Genomic DNA, 20,661 nt, shown 5'->3' on the forward strand with positions numbered 1-20,661 from the left:
TACAAACAATAGATTTGAACATCAGTATTTGTGGCTGCTGTGCTCAAAGTGTGTACACACAAATCTGTGTGTAAGTAGTGGATATAAAATGTTGTGCACAAATCCATAATTGGTCCATTAGGCAGTAGGTGAAGCTGCATTAGTGCATAGAAGTGTTAGGAGCAGCCAATAACAAAACAGTGCAGTAGCTGTCCTCAAAAAATTACAACCACACAATGATCCTCATCTAGTAATATTGACAAGGAAACGTTCATACTATTTACACAGTGACCCTGCCCCATTTCCAGGTGAAACAGAGAAAGTGCTGATGATGTTGTATAAGAGAGAAGGCTGCACCTCTAAGGCAAGAAATAAGGAGAAAATCTGACTGTAGAAAAAGAAAGAAGCTAGAAGAGGGTTGGCTTTGCAGAGTGTCTCAACAACTGTTTAGGAAAAAGTGACACTCCGGCTGAAATAATAGGAGAGCTGAATAAATTATTTTTTTCCATTACATCATCAAACATTGCATAGTTTATGGTTTGTTTTCAGGTGATTGAATAATTTGTGTTGCTTTGTGATGCAGATAACTAGAGCACATGCATATGGGGTTGTTAAATGTGTGTGAACGTATACTTTACAGACACTGCTGTGTTTCTCAGAGCTGCTTCTCTCTCCTCTCCACAGATGCTGAATGCTGTGTTTCTTCTGTTAGCTGTACGTTACCTGTTCCTGCCCACTGTTTGGTTGGTGTTCGCTTTTATCCTCTATGAGGGTCTGCTGGGTGGAGCAGCATATGTCAACACCTTCCACTTCATCAGCAAGGAGGTAAAGGACATCTTCAGAGAACCGTTCATATAGTTTAGACTCTAGAGTATTCTAGAAAGTCCTGACTTTAGGAATCTGGATAATTGCATATTTTCTGTTCTTCGACCTCTGTGCAAAGCTGCATTTCAATTTTAATCCATTCACGGATACATACACACTCGGCAAATGTCACAATGATTATTTTAGGAGATTCAGGAGATCAGTACAGAAGCAGCTGTGCACTGTTGAGCTGTTTTTACTCTACAGTAAGCATGCATCCACCTCAGAGTGTCTTCTTTTCTCCTACAGACTGAAGACAGACACAGGGAGTTCTCCATGGCTGCTGCCAGTGTTGGGGACAGCCTGGGCATAACTGTGGCTGGACTCATATCTCTTCCTGTCCACACTTACTTCTGTTCATTATAACCAAGCCCACACACTGACCAGCACGATGAGTAAGCAAAACGTGGGTGCGTTCGATTTTTAAATCGGAACTGGGTTAGAGACAAAAAGCAGACATTACATAAAAATGTCAATATAAAGTCATTGACTCCACATCCTGTACTTGCTGCATATTTATAGATACCAGCAAGTGAACTATATAGAAAGTCCAGAGTCCAGAAAAGTGTTTTTTACCTTCAGCCAGAGATCAAATAATATCTATAACATCCTACCTACGATCACAGAAGGTAAACCTGAAACACAGATCAGTGAAACCAATAGGCCAGAAAATATTAATGTGTTGTTTTGATGACCAGTTTCTTTGTGGTTTTCCTTCATGAAAAACCTTCCAGTGGTTCACAGAACAAAAGCTTTCAATGTGAAACAAGATTGGAATATATTTCAATTTGACATAATGAATAAAAGAAATATAAAGTCACAGAACAGGAGATGCAATCAGAGTAATTTTACTTTGTTTTAATTGTGGTAACTAAAGAGTCATCTTTAAGTATAAAGTATCTCTGAGCTACGACCAGGCAGCCAGTATTGTGTAGGAAATCCCTCCACACCAACCTTCAACACTAAGATTTACCTTAAAATCTAAACTGTTATTTTACTGACCTTCATTTTAACATTAACTCCTCAAACTGAACTCTGGGCTCAGAAACAGTGCTATGACTACTCAGCTAGGATGTGCCATTACTATTTTCAAAGTCAGAGAGCTCAGTCATTGAATGCTGCAATTATATTTTTGGGAGGTGAAATTATAAAACTATTGCTTTCAGGGGGCAAGGATAGCTCAGTAGGTAGAGTGGTCGCCCCCGGAAGGTCAGGGGTTTGAATCCACTGAACGGCTACCCTGAGCAAGGTACTGCTCCCCGGGAACTAGATTGGTGGCTGCCCACTGCTTCACTGAATGGGTTAAATGAGAGGAATTTCCCCACGGTGATCAATAAAGTCTACATTATTATTATTTGAAGAAACTGTGAGTAAATATAATGCTGAAGCCTGAGGGCTCTCAGTAAGTGCCTTCTATAATTAGTAGTTCTATAGTTAAGAGTTTCATTCATGTTAGGGAAGTAATCTCTGCTATTTATTATTTCAGTTGTAGTCAAACGTTTGCAAACACTCATCGTAGAAATGAATCTGAAATTTGGGATTTTCTTTCTTTCTTTCTTTTTTTTTTGACATGATTATAGGTGACGTCAATCTTACTGAAAAATTGTGGACTATGCTTAAAATCCAGGTTGGTACCAGGAACCTAAGAGAAGAAGAATGGTCAAATATAACGCCAGAATTATGCCTGATTGAGGTGCAAATTTTTCCAAAATAAATTCAACCATGTGCATCCAGTTCTCATTTTGAAAGTCTTTTTTTGCAGATGCTGTAAAATCATTCCTCTCTGGGAAGAGAACAATTCAAAGAAATGATTAAAAGTCCAAAATTACCATGACATTCGTGTCCATGATGAGTGTATGTAACAAAGCGAGCAAAAATGCCTTCTATTATAGGTTTTAATACCAGGAGAGCATTCGGAGCTTTAAAATGCCACTTGTTTCAGATTTGTACAAAAACATTGTCATACACAGATTTGTTTTTGTGATGTTTATCGTGTGCAACTTGACATCATTTTGCTTAGCTGTGGCTTTTCTGATTCTAATGAAAGACTGCTTGTTAAACTGTGGCACAGTTAGTCACTGCAGGTGGAGCACAGAACACCTGAGAATGGCTGAGATGTGAAACAAAGTTGATTTTAATATTTTTGTTGTAAAATAAAGAAAATAGAGGTTGCTCATGCTGACATGTATTTTACTAAAATTCTTGGACGCACTTTTGTTATTTTTCTTATAACATTGTGGACTGTTGAATTTGTTTTCTTTTCTTGGAATGCAGTTTATGTCCTTAAATACTTGATCCATGTGTCCTGTTTTCTCCTGAACACTCAAACACAGACCGACTGTCCTACTGACATTCTAATGACCACATAAAGCTAATGCTAATGCTTAACTGGAAGAACCTTGTTACAACATAATATTGTTTTTTAATCTTCTGCTTGCTTCAAATCAAATTTTACAGGAATCAGAAATGAGGTTCACTGACTTTGCTAGACTGCCAGTTAGCTATAAACATGTGGGTTGTCCTTTCTTGTGCAGAGAGCCATGGCATTTCTAATTGTACCGATTTTTTCCCTTTGATATAAAGTGTGTGTGTCATAAACTGGAATGTGTCGTGCTTTATTACTTCTGGTGATGTAAGCTAACATATGGTTGGTGTTTAACTGGGGTGGTTCCTGAACCATTATTAACCTAATATTTAATTCAAAATTATTTTGGGGAAAGAAGTAAGGTTGCTATGGTCAGCAATCTGCAGTATTTTCTCTGCTGTCCACTTTTTGTGCCTAATATATCAGATAAATGTTTGTAGAGTGGAGAATTTATACTGCGCTATCCCAAAGCTATAGGTGACGTTTCTAAGCCAAAATGAATTAAAATGTATAAATATAGGTTACTGTTCCATAACACACGTTTCATGTTAAACTTCTACTTGAACTACATTACATTTCATAGTGGAGCACAGAACATCACACAAAAACTTTAATTCTTTATAATTAAATTAAAAGGGTATATTCTACCTTCATTACAAGTCAAATATTTCAGTAGTTCAATATTTGCTTGATTTTAATGATAATGGTTTATTGCTCGTGGTAATCAGAAATCCTGTATTAAAATATTAGAATATTTCTTTTCCAGTTTCAGCCAGCAGCAAGAGGGGATCAGACAGCCAAGGCCTGCCTTTGACCTCTGCTCAGTCCACCCTGAACCTGCTTGCTTATTGTGGGGCCATAGGGTGGCTCGAAATTAAATACTGTATTTCTGACCTTATTTCGTGTCCTTAAACTTGATCAAAATTGTAAGAAAGGGGTTTGAAATACTTTTCATACAATGACTATAGAGGTTTTTTTTTTAATTAATCACTTAAAAAAAGAAAACAAAAGTAAACTTTTTCATGATATTCTGTTTTTTGGGATGGACTAGCAAGCGATCTGTACCACTACAGTGAATGTCGGGTTGAGTAGACTGAGTAGTGCGCTTCCTATACCGGAAGTTACAGCCGACCTGCAAGTGTTCACGAGCACGGCAGGCGTAAACCGGCAAAGACGAGACCGGGGGAAGAAGAGGGGCCAGTGAACAGCGAGTGAGCCGACGATCCATGGACTGAAACATATTAATGTTGGTTCTTTAACATTTCGTTTGCTCGCTGTTTTTGGTTATTCGAGTTGAGTCGTTTTTAAATTGTGTTATTCGCATTAGCTAGTTTACTGGCGACATTAGCAGTAACCAGCGTTGACGCCGAAAACCAAGTAAGTTAGCCCAGGTCGGCATCGATTAGCCCGCTAACATGCAACATTTCAGCTACGCTTAACACATTGTTTTTATTTTGTTTGTTTTTTCTAGCACATAGATTATGTGTAGTTTGTTGGTATCGACTGTCAGACATTTTTGTGAAGCATCTGTTCAAATTCCCAAACAAAATGGTTGGCTAAGTTATCAAAGAATCAGTTGTTCGCTGACGTCGTTAGCTGTGATGTAAGCTAGCGTGCTAATATTAGCTTACTGCTACACCCCGAGGCCTTACATTCCCTAACGAATAACATCAGTTTTCTATGGGAGACTACTTTTATGTTAGGTGTGAACAAACTAGTCGTATGACTTTCACAGTGGTGTGTTAAATTGGCGTTTAGTTAGGAATTTCTATGTACGATTGGGTCTTATTTATCACACAGCAGACATTACCTAAACTGGATTATCCGCCTACCAGGTTGTTATTGCGATGTTTAGCTCGGAATTACTTCGGTTGAATAACCTCATTTATGTTTTCTGTCTGCAGTTCGTCACTCCGAGCATCGTCGTAGCAATACCCTGACGTTTAAGAGCTGAAGCCCCTCGGCTGCTTTCGAGGAAGTTATTGTTTTGGCTGTTCGCTCTCGGAGCCACATATTTAAGCGAGCCCAGTGTGTGCGAAGAGGAGTGTGTGCCTGGTGTGTGAGCAGCTCTCCCTATGTGTGTGACAATGGGGGACATCAGTGACCTGGACCGACAGATAGAGCAGCTCAGACGCTGTGAGCTCATCAAGGAAAATGAAGTCAAAGCACTGTGTGCCAAAGCTAGGTAAGCATCAGTGTGCTTGGACCAACAGTACTTTTATTTAATCAATTATACACTCTTGATTCAAGGCAGAAAACTGTTTAGCTGTTGTCTTATTTCTGCATACTTAAAGAATGGGAAGGAAAATCTTCATGATTGCGAATTATAACGTACTTTAAGAGGGGTGAAATTTAGTAGAGATTAAATATATTTATATGTAATGTTCAGAAGTAATGGGGCAGCCTCTTTGTCTTAACTATATGCAGACCAATGGCTGAGCTCCGCATGTTTGATTTGGCACAGTTTTACAGATGCCAAAAATTGATTAACTAGACTAGCCAGACCTGCATCAGACTCTGACCAGTTACAGCTGAGAATTTTAAAGAAAATATATTTATCTACTAACAATGCATAACAGGAATAGTTTACGAGTTGTTAAAACTTAAACCCTCTGGTGACTGTTAAATGTCTATGCACTGTGCATATAAACATGCTACTGGGTATGTTGGGTAGACCTTGATCATGCAGTTTCTATACACAAATGCACAGTAAACAAAATAATATTTTTTATTTAAAGTTAATATTTTAATCAATCACCATATAAACGTTACGAATCCCACTGTCGCCAGGTGCTTGCTCATAGAGGCCCATTTGATTGTTTTCTCTGGGGATCTGACAGGATCTTTACTGTATAAAGCACTTTGAGGGCAGTGTTGTTGCTATACAAATAGAATTGAACTGAATGTTAGGACTAGGTTGTTTATAGGCTAAATTTAATCAAGATTGAAGATCTTGGAGGAGTCCAGGAAAAAAAATATAAACGCAAAGTTAGGCTACGATCATCATAGGATAAGGCAAGACCAATCACAGGCCCATTGTGAACTAGGAAGAACTGGGATAAGTCTACTGGATGCAAACTGCCATACAGGCTCATTAAATGGAGCCTTATCCTGACTGACCTTTGTTAGCCAATCAGCTGCTCCTGGATATTATTAAATAATCAAGTATCCCAGATAAGGATGATGGAGAAACAATTTGAGCAATCTGATCTTAATTTGAAATGATTATTGTGGTTGGTGGAGGAGCGTAGGTGGGCCCCCCCAGGATCTGTCACTGGGCTTCAAAAAGTCGATCTGTTTAGTTTGGATATTTTTCAAGTTGCAGTTACATCACCTATCAGCTGTGTTTCTGGAGTCACACCAGGAAACGGTAGATGTGGCCACTAGGGGGTGCTTGTCTGTAACTCAAGGATTGTTTTATGTCTGCTGTATTGTTGTGCATTATTTGTTTATTAATAAATACACATATATATTTTTATTCCTTTAGAGAGATTTTGGTTGAAGAAAGCAATGTCCAGAGAGTAGATTCTCCTGTTACGGTAAGTAACATCTACTCACTGTTGTCTCCGAATTTGCCTGGTTGTCAGATGAATGTGGTAATAATGTTTCTCCTGTTATTTCTTACAGGTTTGTGGAGATATACACGGTCAGTTCTATGACTTGAAAGAACTTTTTAGAGTAAGTTTTTTCTTTTTCTATTTGTTTTTAAAATCTCTTTTGGTTCTGATTGGGTTATATTTCATTGTTTAAGTATGATACTATTCTGTTGCTGATTTACAATCCTGCAAAGCACTACTAAACTTGGTTAGTTATTAGAAATAAATGCAGCTTTTTAAATTTGATACTGTTGCCTTGAGTTTGAGTGTGTGACCATACTGAGTACTGATTCCATAACTGTATTAAATGAATAATTCGCATTCCTAATTCTGAGGAAAATCTGGGTATCGTTCTTTATGTGTAAGGCAACGGGATGCTCAGCTTTCACACTGCGCTCCTAAATTCATCAATAAATATATTTGAGAATATAAATCCAGTGAAAAGATATTAGTAAAATGGGAGGGGGCAATTTTAATTTTTCAGCTAAAACGTGCATGAGTTTCATTTCATACTGCTGTTACTTATGGACTTCCTAGTTTCTCCTTTTATGGCTCTTCCTGTGAGTACACCTCCTCACACACTCACACAGTGGAGCTGACGAGAAACTTGGCATCATTTTATGTTGCCATAAATGCTTCAGTAGAGGCTTCTCAATAAGATTTACAGCAGACGTAATGAAGAGTGAGAGTGGGTGATGTGCTAACACTTCTACTAGCAAGCAGTACACTGCTGCTCCAATGTATCGATACCCAGTGTAGCTTTGAGTCAGTATTGGACCAAAATGTCATCCAAATATTGAATTGATGCTAGTTTCTTTTACTAATCTCATGTGAGGTAATATTTTGAGATAAGGTATGGTTCAATCTTGGTGCATTGCAGGTCTTGGAGGCCATTATTGTGAGTTGGGGAGCTGATTGAGGTTTAGTTTGATACAGTCCTGTCGCACTAATAGTGGTTGTCACAATTTCTCTATTGTTGATGTAGAGACTTGTGCACATAAAATTACCAGTATGCATCTGTTAAAGAGCTTCTTTTACATTTTTCTGCATGACAGGTGGGAGGAGATGTCCCGGAGACAAATTATCTGTTCATGGGTGACTTTGTGGACAGAGGCTTCTACAGTGTGGAGACTTTTCTTCTGTTGCTAGCTCTTAAGGTAGTTTGTCTGTCCACTGCTGAGCTACACCAGTCACAGTTTTTACATTTACTTTCCCATGGGGTGTCAGAACTCCCTTGTCTTCATCTTTTATCTCTGCTGTACGATCCAGGTACGCTATCCGGACCGGATTACCTTGATCCGGGGAAACCACGAGTCCCGGCAGATCACCCAGGTCTACGGCTTCTATGACGAGTGCCTCCGCAAATATGGCTCAGTCACTGTCTGGCGATACTGCACAGAGATTTTCGACTACCTGTCTCTCTCTGCTATTATCGATGGCAAGGTTAGATACGTCATTCAGCACTTACTTCATATGTCGTGTTTTCTTCTGAACATGTTGCTGCTTTTAAAACTTCCTGTGTAACTTAGCTGTTTCATTTGTTTTGATATAATTCTGTGTCTGTAGATCTTCTGTGTGCACGGGGGCTTGTCTCCCTCCATCCAGACACTGGACCAGATCCGGACCATTGATAGAAAACAGGAAGTGCCCCATGATGGACCAATGTGTGACCTCCTGTGGTCAGACCCTGAAGGTACAGACTGTTCACTTGGACATCTAAAAAAATGAAATTGATGTTAACAAGAAACAGCAGTGGAGAATTAAAGGACTGTATGACGGATGTGTTTGTGTGACCAGATTCTCTCTGCTCGTAGACACCACAGGCTGGGGGGTGAGTCCTAGAGGTGCCGGCTACTTATTTGGGAGTGACGTAGTGGCTCAGTTCAATGCCGCCAACGACATCCACATGATCTGTCGAGCTCATCAGCTAGTTATGGAAGGCTACAAGTGGCACTTCAATGAGACGGTGCTCACTGTGTGGTCAGCACCCAACTACTGCTACAGGTACACAGCTACATTAATGTCAGATATCTTGAATGGGGAAAGATGTCCTCGTCATGTAAATACTGATTTGGTCCCTGAAATATTCCAAAGGTGGAGCATATTGTCTCAGTATTAGCAGCAATTACCAGTGAAATTCCAGCACTATAAATTGAAATCTACAGCTTATGCAGGGCAATGTTAAGATTGCAAATGTTTGGAAAGGCATACCTGCTGCTGTGTAGAGACTTGCTGTACAACAAGTTGAACCATGTTCGGGTTTGTTCTAGCATCAACTGACGTCAGCTGAATTGGTCAGTCAAGCATCCATTCATGGTGGATTACTTTATGAACAGACTATTTGTTCTGTTTACCTTACTACTGTTGAAATATGAGATGGTTACCTCTGTGATAAATAAGCATTAAAAGCCGTTGTGTAACATTTTGATTCCCCATAATGCTTCATACACGTCAGTCTGCTGCTTTGACCCAATTGGCATAGATGCAAAACAACACTCACTTTAGGGAATGCATTTTAACAAGCACAGTAGTAAGGAAACTTGTATCTATAGAGCAGTTTATACCGTTGTGCTATGGCTGGGTGATAAAACACTAAAGATAATTACAGTGAAATAAGTTTTCCTCGATCGAAATATGAAACATGGTCTATATAAAGTCGATATAACTCATTCTATTTTTGACAGGCGGCATGAAAGGCCACTGACAATCAGAATAGATGGGATTACATACATGACATGACTAATAAAAGGAAAAGTTTCCAGTGATCAGGTGTAGTTAAGGCCATCTCGGTGTTGTTTCATACCAAAGAAATGTTTGAAACTGTGCTAATTAAATATACACAAGGCTCTTTTTTTGTATAACCAATGTTTGTTCCTCTCCTAACAGATGTGGCAATGTGGCAGCCATCTTGGAGTTGGATGAGCATCTACAGCGGGAGTTCATTATATTTGAAGCAGCACCACAAGAGACCAGAGGCATACCCTCCAAGAAACCAGTAGCCGACTATTTCCTGTGAAGTCTTTGAGCAGACAGCCATGACACATCCAGATTTCCAGTACCGTTTCACATCAGCTGCCCTCAATCCTGCCGCTGGACCGTTCTGTCAGTGTGAACTCAAAGCAGTGAGACAGAAAACCTGCCAAACCCTGCCAAGCTCCTGCACAGCTTCAGCTTGAAGAGCTGGATTTTTTGCCCTGCTGCCCAAGCCTGACAGAGCAGTCACTGTGGAAGGTGTAAGGGCGAGGTGGTTAATGGGCCCATGACTGTTGTCATTTCTCTTCAGCTACATAAAGATGGCCATTTCTTTCTGCTCTCCTTCCATTTCCATTTGTTCTCATCCTCCTCACTCAATGTAGATATGAATTTCTCCTTTCCTGGCTCAACTTTCACTACAATTGTAGTAGTTGGTTTTTCTTTTTTGTCCCCCTGCTGTGACAGACACTGTCATTTAGTTTTAGAAGTATTTGGAAGGAGTGCTGTTTTTTTTTTTTTTCTTTTCCTTTTTCATGATTTTTCTAAAGTATGCAGCCGTAGGAAGCTTCAGTTTTATCATTTTAGAAATTCCTTCAATGCATATGTTGTCTCTGTTTTTGATTTTTGTATAATTGTTGCTGCCAGGATTAAACAAAATGCCCTCTCTTCTCTTTATTTGCCGTTTAACTGTCTCCCACCACATGTGCTCCTTTTAACAAGAGCTTCCCAAGAGCTCCACACCCTCACATCTTAACACCAGAGATGTAACGACTCCCAACACGAGTCTTGTATTAACCATTGTCCTCTCTTGATTTCTTTTAATCTACACTTCTCTGTAGGTGTGTCAATTTTGATATTGTGAAAATAAAGGTTTTGTATCTATGCTGATATATCAATTCAGTTGCACCTCCTTATGAAAGATGGCTACAAATCCACAGTTGTCAGTTTGTTACTTAAAGCAGACTAAAAAAAATCCTCTTACTTCCATTGTCTAAGATGTTAGTCACATTACACTAATTGTCAAAATAGCATCATTGTTTAGACAATGAAAAATGTGTGAACGTATAAAAGTGGACACCTCTATTTTGCCGTCCATTGTCCTTGGTCCCTGGGGCACATAAGGCTGGCTTTGGTAAATAAGGTTTAAACGGGAGTTTGTCTTATTCACGGTAAAACAGGAATAACTGCTGTACCCGTAAAAACGTCAAATGTAACCCTCCGCGGGGGCCCACTGAGCCAAATAACTGCGACACTTAACTCGCTTACAGTCAGTGCTTCGCACACGGAAATGTAAACTAAAAACAGCCACCTCTGCCGCTTGACAAGTTTTAAGGCTAGTTTTTCTAGCTCGACCAAAAGTGTTTCCCCTCCCAAAGAAAGCCGGTGTCTGTACTTCCGAAAAAAGGAGTGAAGCCCGGAAACGTCAACAGTCTTCAGCATTTCGTCGGCACGGTGTCTGCTCGCAGGTCTGCCAGCTGGAGAGACGATAAGCCCAGTAGCAGGTAGGCTAAACACAGTGTCTTCGCTTTATTTCTGCTGTTTGCAAAATGCTAGCTACTTCACGCAAATGAATGTTAGAGCAGTTTAAACCATCGTGAGAAAATCCTGACTCCCACACTGAAAGAAATGGTTACACTGGAACCTATTATTCATCTCTCCCGGGAATTACTTCCCACGATAAAGTTTTTTTCGCCCTAACCACAAACAGCTAGCGTACGAATGCACTTACAGGCATCCAAATCCCGCGTGGGAAATCTGCCAGGCTGTAATAATTATGTTAAATTTTTTTGTTTGATAATTCGTCGTTTCTGTGCACGCGCTGTTTGACTGCATTTATCAGTTAATGTCCGCGTGCCACTGTCTACAGTAGTGTGAGAATGTCCGTTGGAAATGATCGCAGTTAATATTTCTTCCCAATTCCGCAAAATCAGTGTTCCGGTCATTTCGCCACACAAATATTAGATTTTTCCGCTGTGAAATGTTGCGAAATCCATAAATAGTGGGTTTAAAAGCTGTGTGTGGCAGTAATTTCTCAGACTCGCTGGTCTTGTTCAGCGTTTTCCAAACTAGACTTACTGGGATGAGTAAATGTTCAGCTCACGTTACTCACAGGGTTCCATAATCCTTTTTTTAAATGAGTCATCCGCCCTTATTACAGGCTGTCACATCAGTAACCATGCAAACGCTGTCAGAGTAATTACACAAATTTAAATATCGTTGCCAACTATTCCGTCAGAAGACCGACAGGAGCAGTATGTGAAGAGCTGTGCAATGGTTGGCTTTTTAAAATGCAGATTTTATACACATCATATATTTGGGATAATTCATCATTTACCTAATACAGTTTTTGTAGCGATTCTCATTATGTTTAACGTTTCTGAGTAGGAATAAGTAATCGACGTGCACTGAGTTGAAGATGTGAGAAGCTAATATCCACCTTTCACAAAGTATTTGCCCGTTACAGCTTCTTGGGAAAACAATCCTTCTTTTCTTTCTTTTCTTTTTGTGAAGCTTGAAAAAATGGAGAGCCAGAGTCAGGTTTTGGAAAGGCTGCGCACAGCGTTTGAATCGGGTGTCACAATACCAGAGAAGTTTCGCAGGACACAGCTGACCAACCTAATGTCCATGATCAAAGACAACGAGGAGCAGATTGTAAATGCGCTGCACAAAGACCTCACAAAGGTACAGGACTGTGCTCACGTGTTCCACACAAAGCATGAACACATGACTGTAAATCTCCAACACATAATTACGCAACTAAAGCCTCAGGCTTTTTTTTGTCTTGCTGTCATGATGATTTTGCAATCATGACAATTTGTTTTAAAGCCTGTAATACAACTGTACGGAAGTGGTTAACATCTCCTTTAAAAAACATTACAGTGAGAATAGTTTGGTGAATTTAATCGCTAAATCCAATGGTTTTATTAGTAGTTTATGCATTGTTGTCTGCTGTTCTTAAATAAGCACTAATTTTCTTGCTGTCGTTGCACAACAGCCAAAATTTGAGGCCATCCTGTCTGAGGTTGAAATAGTGATGAACGAGCTCCATTACGCCCTCGGTAACCTCACAAGCTGGATGCAGCCGGAGTATGTGAGCAAAAACTTGGTAAGTTAAAAAAAATGACTTATTAATAGTGTGTGTGACCAAATAAAACAAAAAAAGGAAACATTACACAACTGTTTTCATGGCCCAAGTAATACTCATGTCAAACAAGTTGAACCTCTTGTGTCCTAGCAGTCTTTTTCCTGCAGAGAGAAATTCCTGGCACCTCCCAGAGAGATTTCAGGCAGTGCCAAAGGAAATTCACCACGGCAGAATGATGAGAATGAATGTAGCAACTCCACTCTGAACGTGTTTATTAGGAAATCACTGTTAAACAAAGAGAGCACAGACTGAAATACGACGTGTTTGACTTCCACCAGTCAACCACTTGAACACACGCAGCGGCTTTATTTCTACACAAGGCTGGCACTGGATAAGCCAGTTAAGCTGTATTGTTTTGGCCTCATATCCATGTAGCTGAAGGTGTAGGTGAAGACACTGACCCTCACTGGTCTCCAAATAAATTCCCACGCCTCTCTAAAAAATAAATATTTGTTTTCAAGGATACGATGAAAGGAGATTCTTAAAATGGCACAACAGAAAGTAAGACTGACATGTGCTGTGCTTTCTTCATACTGCTTTCTATTTTTTGCAAGATGAAATTTATGGCCAGTGCCTCATTGGCACATATAGTTTTCAGACTGTTTGTAATGTTGAATTTATAAAATGTATATGTCTAGCATTTACTGACAGCAATCCAGAATATCTTCATATATCTGTGCATGTCCTGCATTTTGAAAAGCCTTTTCTTGCTGCATAATTTATTTTGTAATGTTTTCTGTTCAGGCCACAAAGCTTGATGACTGTTTTGTACGGAGGGAACCTTTAGGAGTTGTGTTGATCATCGGGCCATGGAACTACCCCATGCAACTTCTTATCGTACCCTTGATTGGAGCCATTGCTGCAGGTAGTTCCACAAACATGCTTTTAGCAAAACTAAATCCTGAAGGCAACATTAAAATTGATGACAATAATGTAATCACAGGTACTTGGAGTGAGGTGACTTCAGAGATTTAATGCTAGCTCAGGAAAAATGTAACGGGGAGGGGGGTGGTGACATGTGAATACCTCACAGGAGCGCTCTGAACAATCTGCAGACGTCTTAGGGATGTTTTGAAGTTCAATAATTCAAATGTGATGAAATAAAGGGATGACTAACAGTTCATAGACACAGTGGAACTCAGCTTGGTAATATTTCTAAAAGTAAGACCGAACCGTAGATTTAAAGTGAGCTGACAGAATTTGCAAATATGGCAACGAGTCCTAGAGTCCACCTCGAATGATTTTATAAACATGAAAATGTAACTGCTGTGACTTCACGTGCCTTTACATGCTGCCTGTTGTTGATGTCTGGATTAGGAAACTGTGTGGTCATCAAGCCCTCCGAAGTCAGCGCCGCCACAGACAATCTGATAACGGAGCTCATCCCCAAATATCTGTCTAAGGTAAAATAACTGTTAGCAAATAAATGATAATATCAACCAGAAGTAACAGACAAATGAGTTTTTCACAATTGTTATGAATAGAGATGGGCACAGTGAATGTGACAGTGACGATATGACTGTTGACAGGACTGTTATGCAGTTGTTCGCGGTGGACCAAAGGAGACCCAAGCCCTTCTGAAGAATCGATTTGACCACATTTTCTACACAGGTAAAAACCTCAGAGCACACAGGTCAGGAATTTTACATAGCCAAAACCCAAAGCTTCACTGTACTGTTTAGAGGTTTAGATGATTATGAGTTAATTATGAACTGTCTAATACAGCATGTCAATAGTAAAGTGACACAATTCTCTCCTCTTTTCCCTGGTTGGCTTAGTAACACTGAAATGTAGATTATCCTTTTCTGTTCTGGGAACTGAGTCTTCACCCATCTTTGTTAGGTTCTCAGGCTGTGGCACGCGTCGTCCTCCAGTCTGCTGCAGTCCACTTGACCCCAGTGACCTTGGAGCTGGGAGGCAAGTGCCCCTGCTTAATATATGGTCGGGTGAATGCTGCTGCTGCTGCTCGCCGCTTGGTGTGGGCCAAGTTTTTCAATGCTGGCCAGAGCTGTGTGGCACCGGATTACGTTCTGTGCTCGAAAGCCACTTGTGATGCCCTTGTGCCTGCGTTGCGCCAGGTCCTGGAGGACTTCTACGGCAGTGACATTCAGAAGAGCCCCGATATGTCACGCATTGTAACACCTAAACACTGGACTCGTCTGATGGGACTGCTCAACAGAACCAAGGGCAAGGTCGTTGTGGGAGGAGAGCACGACGAGAAGGATAGGTACATAGGTGGGTTAAAAAGTATTTTAAGGAGGATTTGGTGTTTGGTATAAGACCGTATATTAGCTGGTACACATTTACTTTTAAATAAACAATGCAAAAAATGTTACACCAGTCGGCCACAACATTAAGAATACCTGCCTAATATTGTGTAGGTCCTCTCTTTCCACCAGCTCTGACCCGTTGGGGCGTGGACAAGTAATCTCTGTCTGGTATCAGGACATTGGTAGCCAGTCCCTTGGGTCCTGGCGGTTGCAGGGTAGGGCCTGTGGAGCGGGCTTGTTCCAGCCTTTCCCATTGGTGCACAGTTGGATTCGGATCTGGAAAGTGAGGAGGCCAGGTCAACACTTAAATTCTTTGTCATGTTGAACCGGTCTTGAACAGTTTCTCTGGTGTGATGGGACACATTGTCCTACTGGGGGAGACTGCTGCCATCGGGGAGTGCCATTACCATGGCAAGGTGTGTTGGGTCTACAAAAATGTTTAGGTAGGTGGTACAAGTCAAAGTAAATAAACATCAATGTCAGGACCCAGGATTTCTCCACAGAACATTACTTTTTAATAACTGTTAACTCCTAGTTTTTGTTCATTGTTGTGGCTGATCTGTGTGTAGATCACACTTTTACTTAATGTTTCAAGGAAAAACAAAAAGAGGAAATTAACAGTCTTCTTGACCATTGATGTAGGGAAAGTTTATTCATCAGTTTCACATGTAAAGTTCTTGTTGTGAAAAAGTCGCTCTCCCAGCCCAGAGTTAGCATTGCACCGCTTTTAACTAGAAAAAGAAAGTTGTATTGCCTTTCAGCTTTGAGAACATTGCCAAAAGTATTTGCTTGTCTGCGTTCACATGCATATGAACTTGAGTGGCATCCCAATTTCAATCCATATGGTTGAAAATGACATCAGCCTAACCTTTGCAGATCCAACTTCCACAAGTTTAGCAGTGTGTTTTTGGAATTTTTGACCATTCTCTCAGAAGCACATTTGTAAGGTCAGAGACTGATGTTGCGTGAGAAGGCCTGACTCGTTGTCTCTGCTCTATAATTCTTCAAAAAGGTGTTCTTTTGGGTTGAGGTCAGGACTCTGTGCTGTTCTTAGACACCAAACTGACTCATCCATATCTTTATGGATGTTGCTTTGTGCACTGCTAGTAATGTAACAGGAAGGGGCCATCCCAAAATTGGGAGCATGAAATTGTTCAAAATATCTTGCTCTGCTGAAGCATTAAGAGTTCCTTTCACTAGAACTAAGGGACTGAATCCAACTTCTGAAAACACTACACCATAATTCCCCCTCCACCAAAATTTACACTTGGCAGAGTGCAATCAGACCAGTACCATTCTAGCGACAGAGAACAAATCTCCACTGCTTTAGAGTCCAATGGCAGGGTGGTGAACACCACATGAAGTTTGGGGCTCTGTAACAGTTGACTCTGCAGAAACGTGGTGACCTCTGTGCACTATGCTCCTCAGTTGCTATTTTATATGTCCTACCACTTTGGGGCTGGCTTGCTGTCGTCCCTAATCGCTCCAACTGTGTTGGAATGCCACAGTTGACTTTAGAATATTTTTATTAGTGAGGAAATTTCATGAGTGGACTTGTTGCAAAGGTGGCATCCTATCACGTTAACACACTGCAATTCCCTGAGCTCCTGAGAGCGACCCATTCGTTCACAAATGCAGTAAAAGTGCTTGATTTTATCCACCTTGCAATGAAAGTGATTTGAACACCTGAATTAAATGATTTGGATAGGACAGTGAATACTTTTGGTAATGTAGTGTTTAAATAGTGTCACTTTTTCTTAAAGCAGTCTTTATATTAGAGTGTGACCAGTGTATTGATGGGGCTGATATATTGGCTGACATTAGCTATTTGGAGATTCATTGGCATGATAAGTGATTAAATGAGAATGTAAAAAGTAAAGAAGAGACCAGAGAAACACCCTTCAACCACGTTATGCATGTTGAGTTTGCAAAGTTTGTCCACCAGAGGGCGCTCTACAACTTTCCTCAAGTCAAGTCAAGTCAGTTTTATTTGTCAATTTCTTCAAATGTACTTGCCATACAAAGGAATTGAAATTACGTTTCACACTGTCCCATGCGTAGACATTGACAACAATTCCTGCTGGTAACATGGAACAAACAACCAGCAGATCTGAGCAGAGTTGGGCAATAAAACAAGATTATTTTTAAACTGCACTGTCGTTAGCTTAGTAAAGACTCAAACATTAACTACATATAAAACTGTTAGTAAAATCTGAGTGAAAGGGGGAAAAGCGCAAACAAAAACCAAACAAATGGATTCATGTGTATTTTAGTACCCAAGTTACTAACAGAAACCAGGTTACATGGGTAACACACTTCATTATTTTTGTCAGTGAGATCATTATGTTGTTCTTCTTTTGACTGCATCCTTTACAGGTCATCACTGCCTCCATCTCACCTCATTCCTTGCATCCTTTTTCGTCACACTTTTCTATAAAGTAGCTTGAGTCTGAATTTCCTTGACTGAAAACAATGCATATATGAAAGAATATTTTGTCCTAATCTTTCCACAGCTCCCACAGTAGTGGTGGATGTAGCTGAAGATGATGCTCTAATGGAGGAGGAGATCTTTGGCCCCATCCTGCCGATCCTGACGATTGAGTGTCTGGAGGAAAGCATCAAATTAACCAAAAGAAAAGAGAAGCCTCTGGCCTTCTATGTTTTCTCAGATGAATCCTCTGTAAGAACACAGAACTCTGCAGCCTCCACTTTCTGCTGTAACATTTATAACATTTAGTCTTTTAGCTAATATTGTCATTATTTCTTTAAGGTGGTGAAGAAGGTGCTGGAAAATTCAAGCAGTGGAGGATTCTGCTCTAATGATGGAATTGTGCACATGGCCCTGCCAGGCCTGCCCTTTGGAGGTGTAGGTATGTGTCAGGCTGGCCTGCTGAGAAAGAGATGTAGTGCAGTCATATGCATAACCAATGTTCACTCTTCTATCCAGGAAACAGTGGATTTGGTCACTACCATGGTCACTGGGGCTTTGAGGCGTTCAGTCACCAGCGAGCAGTCATGCTGCGTGGTTGGGCTTTGGAAAAACTTAACGCCCTGCGCTACCCACCGTATAGCGATGAAAAGTTGAGCTGGCTGCGCTGGACCACCTCACCCAAGAGCTGCTCAATCATGTGATGACCGGCAAGAAGAGTGTGAGTGAGAGCGAGAGATGATGAGTAACGGTTCACATTAAGGTTTTTGTAATAAGCCTTAGTAAATAAGTTTATTTAGATGTTAAGGCAATCGTATCTTACTTAATAACAGTTTAGATGTTTAAGAAGTTGCTTTGAGTGTCTTAGTTATTTAGAATAACATTAAAATTCATTGTGGTTTGACTTATCCATGTAGGAGTCGCTCGAGCCTCGATTATATTTTCTGCATCCACCAGTCTGCTAAGATGTACTTGGATGTAAATAACAAAAATTATGTCATCTTACTTACTTTTATGCTGTTTTTATTAAATAATTCATTTTTGTTAATATTGGCTCTAAATAGACAAGTTTCTTATTAAGGTTCATGACTCTGTTATGCTCATAATATTTCTGTTATTTTTACAGATCCCCCATCTGGACTGAGCACTGCATGTTGTCAAAGGTCATTCAAAAAATGAATAAAGTTGCATGTAAATAAATCATTTTAGTGTTGAAGCAGAAAAAGAAATAGCTCTTTTGAATTTATTTTGTTACCCAACAAAGACGACATTTTATTTACCTCACTGGATTATTATACCTGTGGCAGTATCGGGCATGTCTTAGGAGTGATGATGCACATGATAAACGTATGATTGTTTCCTTTTGAAAGGGCTTTTCCCAAAGTGCTCATTTTCTGCACAAACTATCTGCTGAAATGTTAACTGCATTACTGACTTACTAGCTTTAAAAGCGAGTAATCAAAGATGCTTCCTGTTGCCTTTTTTCCCCTCTTTGTTGTCCTACCTCTACAAACTGTGCTGTATTAATCCTGTGGTTTAACTTGGCCAGACTGTACCAGACTGAGGTTCTTGAAGTAATGTGCCAAGTACTTTTTGAAAAGTTCCTGCCTTTCTAACAGTTTTGAAAAACATCTGACATGTCAGGTTAATGTTTTAAAAAAGTGTGTCGAACAGCCTTAAAAAAAAAAGAAAAGAAAAAAAGTTTTAAAAAAAATTGTCTCTCATAATCTTTATATTATGAAGGGCGAATGTATCAGAGGCCAAATCGGTGTTGGCTATGTTTATTTGATAGAGCTTTTTCTGAATGTTTTATAAAAGTGACTTATTTTTGTTCAAAATGATGTTTGCTGTGTGTCGGTATGTTAGAAGTGTATCAGAATTGTAATACTGTACACTGACTAATATCATTGCATTGACAATGAGCATATCTAATAATACTCTTCAAATAGGGAACATTATTAAAGTGAATATCATCTTCAGTAAGACTTACAACTAGTGATTGAGACAAGAACTCACAGCTAGAGAGGCCTGGATCAATTATACTCACACTTCTATTCAGCTTGAAGTATTTTTTAAATCACAGGAGTCACCTGTAGCTGCACACAGTTGTTGGGGTTTAATTCATGACGTGGCAGACATGAGTAGAAACTTTTCTCTCATCTGCCAGCCTGCAGCTTCGCTTCACCTCCACTACGGTTAATTGCCTGCCTAAAATGTTAGCATGTTGGTCTTTTTGTAGCCAGAAGCTATCACGTTTAGCGGTGCAACGTTTAGCTAACGTTAGCTAGCTTGAATTAACAAGGTGTCGACTTCAAACTTATTGTGTTAGTAATGCAGCTATACAAGTAATTTTAGCAACTTTAAACCAATAATGCTCATGAGTGTCTTTCTCCTGTAAGTTGAAATCATATTATATTTGCCAGGAAATTCTATATTTTGTTATTGTTTATTCAATCTTCTGACATTAAAAACAAATACTAATTAGCATTTGTTAGCATATGCTGGTTTCATTTTCATGACGGTGAAATGTCTCATAGCATGTTTTAATTTGTATCAGTCTTTCTACATCTTTGCTACACTTGTGCAACTCATTGCTTAAAAATGCATTGTCCTATTTATTTACTTTTTTGGTTGGGAAACCAAAAGTACACTGACATCTCATAAAAGCTCATCAAATATGACACACTTGGTGTTACATGTTAAGCATAATTTTGATAATAGGAGTAATTGTTACACTATATTTTCATATGCTTCCTAAAATTGCCTTTTTGACCTATCAACTGATAAAACTTGTACTATTTCATGTAGAAGATTTTTTTTTTTAGAGGTTGGTTGTATTATTGCCGTTTTAACAACTTTACAGTTTTAGCCAGATGGTTTCTGTCATTGTTTTTTCGTGAAGTAATGTGAATAATGTAACTTTGTTTCATGGTGTGACAAAATTAATAAAAAATAAAAATACAGAGTTTCAAACACAGCCTTTAACCTCCAGCTGAAAACTTAACAGTGCACTACTGGATCAAGAAGTAGCACATTTTGTG

General features: G+C 39.6%; 3 protein-coding genes across 12 annotated transcripts in view; all 3 read left to right on the forward strand.

Moving 5' to 3' along the window:
* Window positions 1-3,441, forward strand: part of LOC134625819 (battenin-like) — a 16,735-nt gene extending 13,294 nt beyond the window's left edge. For 4 of the 9 annotated variants that reach the window (XM_063471127.1, XM_063471130.1, XM_063471125.1 and 1 more), the window contains 2 exons: window positions 664-804; window positions 1,093-3,441. In XM_063471127.1, coding sequence (XP_063327197.1) covers window positions 664-804; window positions 1,093-1,209 — 258 coding nt within the window. In that variant the 3' untranslated portion in view covers window positions 1,210-3,441. The remainder of the gene's footprint in view (window positions 1-663; window positions 805-1,092) is intronic. The other 5 variants (XR_010093762.1, XR_010093761.1, XR_010093760.1 and 2 more) reach the window with 5 other exon arrangements.
* An 883-nt stretch (window positions 3,442-4,324) lies between these two features.
* Window positions 4,325-10,673, forward strand: LOC134625826 (serine/threonine-protein phosphatase 4 catalytic subunit B). Of its 2 annotated transcripts, none has more exons than XM_063471142.1 (9): window positions 4,325-4,454; window positions 5,113-5,393; window positions 6,696-6,747; window positions 6,836-6,886; window positions 7,860-7,961; window positions 8,074-8,247; window positions 8,371-8,497; window positions 8,619-8,808; window positions 9,691-10,673. In XM_063471142.1, exons 2-9 carry the CDS (start codon window positions 5,284-5,286, stop codon window positions 9,818-9,820), a joined length of 936 nt encoding a protein of 311 aa, XP_063327212.1. In that variant the 5' UTR covers window positions 4,325-4,454; window positions 5,113-5,283; the 3' UTR covers window positions 9,821-10,673. The 2 variants fall into 2 exon arrangements, with proteins under 2 accessions (XP_063327212.1, XP_063327213.1); XM_063471143.1 differs by lacking the exon at window positions 4,325-4,454 and adding an exon at window positions 4,461-4,585.
* A 362-nt stretch (window positions 10,674-11,035) lies between these two features.
* aldh3b1 (aldehyde dehydrogenase 3 family, member B1) lies at window positions 11,036-20,564 on the forward strand. Its single transcript, XM_063471123.1, has 11 exons — window positions 11,036-11,279; window positions 12,289-12,459; window positions 12,773-12,883; window positions 13,667-13,787; window positions 14,240-14,325; window positions 14,452-14,533; window positions 14,765-15,157; window positions 17,706-17,872; window positions 17,963-18,062; window positions 18,140-18,341; window positions 18,747-20,564. The coding sequence occupies exons 2-10, from the start codon at window positions 12,298-12,300 to the stop codon at window positions 18,322-18,324; spliced, it is 1,407 nt and encodes a 468-aa protein (XP_063327193.1). The 5' UTR covers window positions 11,036-11,279; window positions 12,289-12,297; the 3' UTR covers window positions 18,325-18,341; window positions 18,747-20,564.
* Window positions 20,565-20,661: the final 97 nt, after the last annotated feature.

This window comes from Pelmatolapia mariae, linkage group LG4, assembly GCF_036321145.2.
Source record: "Pelmatolapia mariae isolate MD_Pm_ZW linkage group LG4, Pm_UMD_F_2, whole genome shotgun sequence".
NCBI lineage: Eukaryota > Metazoa > Chordata > Actinopteri > Cichliformes > Cichlidae > Pelmatolapia > Pelmatolapia mariae.